Below are 10,020 nucleotides of genomic sequence, written 5' to 3'. Positions count from 1 at the left end.
AATTACGTGACTTGTAATTTCCATTGATAAATGTACATGATAATTTGTAATGCGCAATGCACGTAAAATAACTTGCAAGTGTATAAATTTAGATAAAACTAATATTTTAAATTAAGCATTTAATATGTGATATATAATCCAAATTTATTTACTTTATCATTTATTTTTAATATCTTAGGCTTATATTTGAATATTTGAATACGTAAAACACGAGAGATATATAAAATTATAATTTACCTTAATAATTCATCGTAATTAAGTATTTATATAACTCCAGTACGCCATCTGCTGCAGTATTTCGCAATCATTTCAGCCGCACGTATCAACTGTAGGTACGGTATTGCCATAGACACACGAAGTATGTGACACGGATACAAACAAGATATATTCATATACATCGTCTGTGTCACTATTGTTCGAACGCTAGAGTGCGCTAAAAAACCAGTGATGTTTTAGTATGTCGGTATTCCAGATCATGGGCCACGAAAGTTCGTAAGGTGCGTTGTCTATTCATATATCTCGTCTGTGACCTTGTTTGTGATCATGTATGTCTATAATATAACAGCAGATGGTAGCACAAGAGTTCTTCACAGATTGTGTGAAAGTGTGTGGGTAGTATCATTGACTACAGTCAGTCATAGTATGAAGTAACTACCTACTGGTTGTGGCAATACACAATTCCACGCGTCATATATGGTCAGACGTACAATTACACTTGTTACGATATCACATTAAACATTATGTATCATAACAATTTATAATAATTTACACAATTGATGTACGCCTCGATGTTATCTTATAAGTTTCACATCTTGTTACCAGTCGGCCTAAATACAACGAAGTAATGTACAGTTTTTGTGTCAGAATTGCTTGTGTGTGGAATTATGGTTATATTTAGTATATGACGACTACAGTGTTTTGAAGCACCGAAGCACTGCCACTCCCCCATTATAGTATTTATATACGGTTTTTTGATTGCATATTTCTAAGTGAAAAAGAATGGAAGATATATTTCAGTGGTGTCGTGAAGGGAATGCTATGCAAGTACGCGTTTGGCTAGATGACACCGAACATGACATGAATCAAGGGTAAAGGCAGAAAAATTCCTCTTTCCCGCTGTCTCTCTTTTCCATTTTTTTGTTATTCCCGTTTTAAAACCGTTATGGTATATCTGCATCTTTCTTAATACCTTTTGAATGCTCTTTTTGTACTGCTTAAAATTTTTTATTTGAACAAATGTTTTTGATATAATAATATAATAATAATGTTATAATAGTAATTTCAAAAGTGTATTTCGCTTTTGCTAATTCTTGTTATTACCCTTTCATAATGTATTATATTAAATTATATTGTATTAAATTATAAACTTTAATACAAGTTTGATTTCATTTATGATTTCATATTCTATGTATAGTGATGATCATGGGTTCAGTCCACTCCACTGGTGTTGTAAAGAGGGACATTTAAAATTGGCCGAGTTGTTAGTTAGCAGAGGAGCACGTATTAATGCAACTAACAGAGGAGATGACACCCCCCTTCACCTTGCTTCTGCCCATGGACACAAGGAAATAGTTCAATTGGTAACCAGATATAATTAACTATTGAACAGTAATATTATAAAAGTAATGAAAACAATTATTATATTGCTTTTAAAAATTTAATGAAATTTATTTTTACAGTTACTTAGAAATCGAGCTGATGTCAATGTCACAAATGAGCATGGTAACACTGCCCTCCATTATGCATGCTTTTGGGGTGATCAAGTAGTTTCTGAGGAATTAGTGGCTGCTGGTGCTTTGGTATCTATTGCAAATAAAGATGGTGACACTCCATTGGATAAAGCAAGAGGCCATTTAGCTAAAAGATTACATGGTATTTAATAATTAACACTAAAATCACTAAATATATATCAATATATATCATTCTGTATCATCAAATTAATTTTTCAGATCTAGCTGTAGAATATGGACAAGACTTAAAAAAGATTCAGTTTAAAGATCAGAGTTGGCTGGGTTTAAAAACTAGAAGTCGTGAGTAATATAATGTTGTATGTATCTGAGAATACTAAATAATACTGATAATTATTGACATTTAGTTATACTGTTTAGGTGATGCTACACTGTCAAGGCATAAAGGAATAAACATGGCAGATCTTTCTTTGCATACTCATTTGGCTAGTACACCAAGTGGTGAAACATGGCGAGGACGTTGGCAAAATAACGACATTGTAGCAAAAATTTTGAATATTCGTGAATGTACAGCTCGAATTTCAAGAGATTTTAACGAAGAATTCCCGAAATTAAGAATTTTCTCACATCCGAATGTACTGCCTGTGCTTGGTTGTGTCAATCAACCACCACAATTAGCAACAGTCTCGCAATATATGGCGCGTGGAAGTTTACATAGACTTTTACATGGAGGTACAGGCGTTGTGGTTGACACCGCTCGTGCACTTAGACTTGCTCTCGATGTTGCAAGAGCCATGGCATTTCTTCATGGGCTTGAAAGACAAAATAGATGCAGATTTCATCTTAACAGTAAGCACATCATGGTATGTTCTTGTTCTTTTTAAGATGATACAATATTATTAATATAAGAATTTTGATAACGAATAAATTTGATGTTTATAGATTGACGAAGATTTAACTGCTCGCGTCAATATGGCAGATTCCAAATTTTCATTTCAAGAGGTGGGTCGAATCTATGAGCCCGCGTGGATGTCTCCGGAAGCTTTAAGTAAACGTCCAGCAGATATAAATCTCGAAGCCAGTGATATGTGGAGTTTTGCCGTTTTGCTATGGGAACTTGCGACTAGAGAAGTTCCATTTGCTGATCTTTCTCCAATGGAATGTGGCATGAAAGTTTGTTAAGATTTATATACATATTATTCATTTAATATATATCACTCATTCAGTGTATCTTTTTTTTTTTTTTTTGCTTGTTATAGATCGCACTAGAAGATTTACGCGTTAGTATACCTCCAGGAATCTCACCGCATCTGGCTAAGCTTATTAGAATTTGCATGAATGAAGATCCGGGAAAACGTCCGTCTTTTGACATGGTCGTTCCTATACTCGATAAAATGAAACGCTAATTTTCGATACAATTTTCATTCCGAAGAAAAAGTAATTGAACTTACTGTAAATTGCAATTACTAAAACATTATGAATACAGTGTCAATTAATCTATCTGGATGCCTTTATTGAAATGACTGAATTATATTTTTTATATAATCATGTTGAAAGGAATAATGTGCCTCTGAAAATTTCTTCCACAATATTGTATTCATATACAGTAGCAAATATATTGTTAGTATATATTGTTCTCTTTTCTCTGTTCAACATGTTTCTCTGTTATGTAACATTTGTTATACAATTTTCATGCATCCATATTTACATTGTCATCATATATATTATATATTCATATTTTTTAAATGAATATTAACTCATTTCTTTTATTATATATGTTATAATTGATTTTATATAGTTGTTGATTCTGTTTATAATATTCTCAATTATCAAATTATAATTAATATTTGATGTAACAGTTGCTTTTTTTTCTGTTACCTCACTTTGAATATGACTAGCATATGTTGTATTAATATCACACATTAGATCTTATAATCTTCGACATATTTGTATTTTAAAATCAAGATAAATAAAACTAAACTATATTATATGTAAATAATGATTGAAAATATTTAAAATTTATTTTCCTCTTTGAATTATAAATTTGCAATTGAGAGAAAAAATTAGTAATGATTTGTTTGTATAATGAATATTTTATGGCCATTGGCAAAATTCCTTTCTTTTTTGAATTGTCACTAATATGAGAGAATATTTCGTATTTGCAAATGTATCAAAAAAGATAATCGGTCAGAAATATAATCGCAACGTAACCTATGAATACATACATAAGCGTTTAACAAACGGGTATATGATAGTAAATATGATAAAAAAAGCAAATATAAGTCACGCACGACTTCTTTATAAAGGAGATAAGCGTCACAGTATGAAGTTAGTGAGAACTTGGTTAACAATGAGAAAACCGGTCGTGACTGTGCAGCAAGGGAAATTAGAAGGTGCAGAGCTGAAAAGTGCCCTAGGATTATCATATTTAGCTTTCAGAGGGATACCTTTCGCTGCTCCTCCTGTCGGAGACCTCAGATTTAAGGTATGTTTTCGACATTCAAATATTTTTTCTTGAGATATGAGACATTCATATCTTATTTTATCACATCAGGCCATTAATCGTCGTTTTATCAATCACGTATTAATCAATCAAGTAAATATCGTATTATTTATCAAATGAAATTTCGAATAATTTTAATATATAATTCCAATCGATACAATTGAAATAATTTGAAATTTATCGTAACTCAAATTTGTATAAATTGGCTGGTAATAGCTTAGTTGGTTAAACAATAGTGATAAGTTATACTTAATTAACTTTTTCTTTTTTTTCTGCAAAAAAAAAAAAAAAAGGATCCTCAACCACCTTTGCCATGGACTGGTATCAAGGATATTTCCAAAGAACAAAAATACATCGCCCCACAGAAGGAAGAACTTGCTCCTTTCAATATTATAGGCGATGAGGATTGCCTTTATTTGAACGTGTACACGAATTCCCTCAATCAATCAAAACCTGTTATGTTCTGGATTCACGGAGGTGCATTTCTAGTCGGCAATTCGAGTTTCTGCGAGTCAAGACCTGATTATCTACTCGCGAAGGACGTTGTAGTTGTTTCAGCTAATCACAGACTTGGCGCATTCGGTTAGTTTTGATTAACTTTTCTAATCTTTCTCTTAACTAATCTTCGCCAGCTAGGATAGGACTTGTTCATACAAAAAAAAAAAAAAAAAGAAAGAAAGAAATAAAAATCAGGAAGAAAACTTTTAGTTCCTCTGGTAAGGAGAAAAAAACTCAAAACTGATTAATCGTTTTTAATTTCAAGGATTTTTAAATTTGGGTCACCGAGTCGCTCCAGGAAATTTCGCCGTGAAAGATATAATCGCGGCTTTGGAGTGGGTCAAGGAAAATATTGCCAACTTTGGTGGAGATCCCGATAATGTTACGATTTTTGGAGCCAGCGCTGGAGGAGCCTTAGTTCATTCCTTACTCATATCACCTCGCGCGAGAGGTAAAACATGATTTTGATCACAATCATGATGAAACGTGAAATTCTTTAATCGTTAATTTTTTAGTCGATTAATTTATTTTTATATTCTTCTAGTCTTCTTTTATATTCTTTTATATTTTTATATTGGAATAAATTTCCAATCAATCTCTTTTAATCCAACGTAGGATTGTTTCACAAGGCGATTTTGCACAGTGGAACACTGTATTGCCCTTGGACAACTGAAAGCACGAAAACTCGTACTGCATACGGTTTTAAGCTTGCTTCAATCCTTGGAAAAGATACCACTGATCCTGTCGAAGCTGTCGAATTTTTACGAACGGTCCCCGCTGAGAACATCGTGAAAGCTCAAGCATCCATTTTATCTTCAGAGGCAACAAATTTTCCTTTCACATATATTTCATAATTATAATAAATTACTGGAGATTGAAACAAACAGAATTCCACGTATTCTTATAGGAAATGAAAGCTTTTACCCTTGTTTACGGAGTTGATCACGACGAAGTTGCGGAAAATCCTGTTTTATCACAACCGATCGAACAATTACTTGCAAATGATGCAAACGTGCCTGTAATTATTAGTTACTCGGAACATGAATATATCATGTTCCTGAAAGGTGGGTTCAGTTAGAAAGGAAAGGAAAGAAAAATTCAGTGTAGGAACATCGATGTTATACAACTTTTATACTTTTACAGATAAAAGCGAAAAAACGATGGCGGAGATCAATCGGTATCTGTATACGCATGTGAACAACTTGAGATCATCGATGAAATTAGAGGATGCAGAAGTTGAAAAATTATTCGAGATGATAAAAGATCAGTATTTCGATGGAAAACCAGTCACCGAGGAAACATTGCTCAACTTCTCAAAATTGTTTTCTCTTATTTATTTCGGCATTCCCGCGCTGACGTTGCTAAAGGATCGAGTGAAAAGAACGACTGCGCCTAATTATATTTGTGTATTTTCGTACGTTGGCAATGAGAAAACCTCAACGGATCGCTTAGTGAAACGACAGATTTCTGGTAATTGTATCTTTGAAGTTTGTTAGCAGTATTAGATTGCGTGGTTATAATAATAGATTGTATGCGAGACTATCAAATACAATGTTAACTCTTATATTGCAGGAGCTTCCCATGTAGATGAGATCGCGTACTTATTGTATTTACCGAAATGTAAAATTGAAAATCCTGATCCACCAGCGATTGGTACGAAAGACAGGATTACGTTAGAACGAATAACTAGAATGTGGACCAATTTTGCTAAAACAGGGTATCACATTTTTTAAACGTGATTTCTAAAAAAGTTTGAACTGAGCTTCAGGTTTAATATATTAATTATGTTTAATATAGGGATCCTACTTCAGTTAAAGACGAGTATGTCAATGTCACTTGGAAACCTGCAACGTCGAAAGAGCTCTGTCAGTTGAAAATTGGCGACGAATTACAGTTACTGCCTCTTCCGCAAGATATTTTATTTCCATAAATAGATTTCAATCGATTCTCTTATTATTTCAATTATTTTTTGAAGAATTTTTATTTTTTTTTTAATCACATAACTTATAGTAATACATGTAATCGTTTTCTTACGTTTAAAAGAAAGACGAAAGGTGTAAAGGAAATAATAAATACATTACACATTGTATAATCTACGCTTGCAAAATATTACTAATAGCTATTTACACGCATAGTAAATTTTCCTTTCGCTTGCAATAACATAATCAGAGTTCATCGAAATCATCGAAGGTATCTACATGTGTAAATGTTAATGTTAAAACCAAATCTCAATTAGGTCCCGAGATTGAAGAATATTTCGATACAATTTCGGTTGAAAAGGAAAAATAAATAATGACAATGAGATAATGGTTATCGGCTCAATTGTCTCAAGACTACATGGGACTGAAATAAAATACGTGTTATTAAATAAATATCTTTTTCCTCGATGAAATTCCCTCATCGTATAAGGGAATTTTATATACATAAATTTTCTGCTTTTTATTTCATTTTCACGAATCAGATAATTAATATCATTAGATAAATGTTACTTAATAACACGTACGTTAAAAAAAAAAAAAAGAACTTACCTATTACTACAAATTCTATTCGTGACTTGAGAACATGAAAATAAGACTTTCAGGTGCATAGAGTTTCAGTCGTCAGACGATTTTAAACGTATCGTTTCACGCGATTTATTTTCAAGTGTCATCGTTGATGTCTCATATGCACGGTCTCTATTTGTTCCAAAAGGCGAAAGCCTTTTGTATCCTTTCATTGTGAGGTTTCCCCGCCGCCGTAGTAACCGCAGGATACGTGCGTTGTGATATTTGCGGAACGTTCGTCGGTGATTTCGACGTTGCTGCCTCTTTCTCGAATAATTTAGCCGTACGACTCACGTTTCCGGTCGGAACGAACTTGCTACGAATTCTTCCGATTAGTAACCTTGGGTCCTCAATTTCGCTAGACACTAAAAAAAAAAAAACATACAAATTCATGTATGTGCTTGTCACTTGCAATTCGTTTCAAAAGTAGGTACCTATTAGATTGAATTCAGTTAGTTAAAGAAGAAGAAAAAAAAAAAAAAAATAAAGAAATTGCATATTGAACACACCTTCGTGCTGTCGATTAATTTCACGCGAAGCTTTAGTCACACCACTCAGCGTAGCTACCTCGATACTTCCTTTGGTATGTTTCTTTGGGTCCGAAACCTCTGCGTTCGACATTTCGCTAATTTCATCGAGCGATGTCCGATTTTCAAATTGCTCCACCGTTTGCAACACGTTTCTATCATCATTGTTATTCTCATTGTCCGCTTCTTCTTCTTTGATCGACGAAATACCCAGTTCGTTCACTTGCTGCGAGGACGCGGACAAATTCGAGATGCAGTCTCCGATCCCAGAATCTCGCGAATCGCCTCTGAAAACACGACGCGACTTCTGCGAGTTGACACCGGACTTTTGGTCCGTCTTCTCTTTCAATTCCCTTTCCATCTCTATCACCAAATCATCGCTGACTGTTTTCTCTTCGACGTTCCACGTCGAGTCTTTGCATTCCGTAGTTATTAACACCTCGGAATTCATCTCATCGCTAGTCGTCGTTTTCGTCACGACCTCGTCGAAATCGATCGAACTTTTCTCCTCGACGCTCGTCAAAATCGTAGTCTCTTCGGTTATCGAGATGCTCTCTTCGAACTGACATCGCGTCACGATCTCCGTCTCTTCCTCCTCGATCCTCTCCATCGGAAGCAATCGCTCCGACTGAACTTCACTCTGGACCTGAGTATTCTCCGAGGTATCAGTTTCTTGAATCCCTCCGGATTCAGTTCCCTGAGAACACGATCCCGCGTGATCCACCGTCCGTTCATTTTTCAATGACGACTCGTCAAGGTCCGACGATATGCGCGTCTCCTCCTCTCGAGTCAGGTCTAACGTTTCCTCTGGCACGAGGTTCACCTCTGACTTGTAACAGAACGAGTACAAGTTCCTATCTCGAGTATCCGGCTCGTTCGGGCTCTCAATTGCACTTTCAACGTCACACGATTTCTCACGATTCCGTTCGTCCGTTGAAACGTCGAAATTGATCGTTCGCGGGGATTCAATGGAACTCGAGGGATCCGAGGTTGGCGATGATTCCGCGGTGGTTGTTGGACTTCGTCGGCTGTTCGCTGAAAGGATCGCCATTCTTCCCAGTGCACGAATGGCATTTCCCGTTTTCTATCGCAACAAACGAAAGCGCACGCACACGCAGCACAATGAAATTCACATGCTTAGATTAATAGCGCAACTATGGTACCAAAATTTTTACCCGGCCCTGAGAGGAGCAAACTGATTTACAATGAAATAGAGATTTGTGTAACCAGAGCGGACGAATTTGTATGGCTTTACAACTTGATCGTATTTGTCTTTTTTTTTCTTTTTTTTTATAGGAATACGATATATCCTAATTTTTTTCTTTAGCAGAGTATTCATCATGTTACGCAACTGCTGTAAGCGTGTCTGTGAACATGTTATGGATCAAATTAAATCATAAAGTTACAAAATTGTAAATCTTACAAAGTCTATGGAGTCCATTTTCATTCTACAATAAGTCAAAATATTCATTAATATTTTTAAATTTAGAAGTATTCGATAAGAATCTGTTAAGAACCTGACTGACGAAAATTTAATACGAGATTATATTAATTTTTGAAAAAAAAAGAAAACAAAAAGATCTTTCACGTACTAAATGTAGACTATTTCACAAGATATAATTTACAGATGTTTCAGGCTTCGATATCAAATTGCATGCCTTAAGTCGAGACGTTTTTAAACAAGCTCAAACAGTTGCAGAAATTGCAAAACATTGCAACAACAAACGATGCAAAATATTTGCAAAACAACGAGTACCAAATTAATTCTTACCTGCCACTTTCTTCGTACGATGAATTTCTTCAATTTTTCTGTCGGCAAAGCTATCCTACTCATCGCTTCTGCGTGCTGTGCCATCCAAGGATGCTCCAAACACTGTCTTGCCGACATTCGCGATCTATAAATCCATTCGTGCAATAAATTCACTATAATTACTTTGATGTAAACAATGTGAAGAAAATTTGACCGACATATTTGATTACTGGACTGCAGAATTTTATGCAAATTCATATTTTTGCGAAATAATCACCAACAACTTAGACACGTGTTTCTATCTATTATATATTCTAACAAACATTGCACTTTGGATATTTTGTACATTTTCATATGTTATGTACGTCCCCCCGTTTCATGTGTTTAAATTCTTTATAAATTAAAACTTTGCAGCTCATCGATCGTAAAATCACCGTTGAATTAAATTAAAATTTTATATTGAGTATGAAAAAATTTGTTTCCATCTAATATAAACGAGCTGTTAAACAAA

The 10,020-nt window shown here is 34.5% G+C and overlaps 3 protein-coding genes across 4 annotated transcripts in view; 2 read left to right on the top strand and 1 right to left on the bottom strand.

Annotated features, from left to right (window-relative positions):
- Positions 1–619: 619 nt before the first annotated feature.
- LOC122536951 (integrin-linked protein kinase homolog pat-4) lies at positions 620–3,421 on the top strand. The gene is made up of 7 exons (XM_043669756.1): positions 620–1,088; positions 1,415–1,580; positions 1,680–1,872; positions 1,950–2,030; positions 2,109–2,551; positions 2,631–2,861; positions 2,948–3,421. The coding sequence occupies exons 1-7, from the start codon at positions 1,000–1,002 to the stop codon at positions 3,092–3,094; spliced, it is 1,350 nt and encodes a 449-aa protein (XP_043525691.1). The 5' UTR covers positions 620–999; the 3' UTR covers positions 3,095–3,421.
- A 559-nt stretch (positions 3,422–3,980) lies between these two features.
- Positions 3,981–6,781, top strand: LOC122536950 (esterase FE4-like). Its single transcript, XM_043669755.1, has 8 exons — positions 3,981–4,173; positions 4,485–4,773; positions 4,955–5,140; positions 5,305–5,510; positions 5,597–5,753; positions 5,833–6,159; positions 6,262–6,406; positions 6,487–6,781. Exons 1-8 carry the CDS (start codon positions 4,012–4,014, stop codon positions 6,617–6,619), a joined length of 1,605 nt encoding a protein of 534 aa, XP_043525690.1. The 5' UTR covers positions 3,981–4,011; the 3' UTR covers positions 6,620–6,781.
- Positions 6,782–7,135: 354 nt separating this feature from the next.
- LOC122536947 (titin homolog) overlaps positions 7,136–10,020 on the bottom strand; it is a 50,090-nt gene continuing 47,205 nt past the window's right edge. For both annotated transcript variants that reach the window (XM_043669743.1, XM_043669744.1), the window contains exons 36-38: positions 9,531–9,654; positions 7,742–8,843; positions 7,136–7,597 (exon numbers count right to left, since the gene is read on the bottom strand). In XM_043669743.1, coding sequence (XP_043525678.1) covers positions 7,365–7,597; positions 7,742–8,843; positions 9,531–9,654 — 1,459 coding nt within the window. In that variant the 3' untranslated portion in view covers positions 7,136–7,364. The remainder of the gene's footprint in view (positions 7,598–7,741; positions 8,844–9,530; positions 9,655–10,020) is intronic.

This window comes from Frieseomelitta varia, unplaced genomic scaffold (assembly GCF_011392965.1).
Source record: "Frieseomelitta varia isolate USP_RPSP 00005682 unplaced genomic scaffold, Fvar_1.2 scaffold_88, whole genome shotgun sequence".
Lineage (NCBI taxonomy): Eukaryota > Metazoa > Arthropoda > Insecta > Hymenoptera > Apidae > Frieseomelitta > Frieseomelitta varia.
Note: the sequence above shows the minus strand (reverse complement) of the source record. Positions and strands in the feature narration are given on the sequence as shown.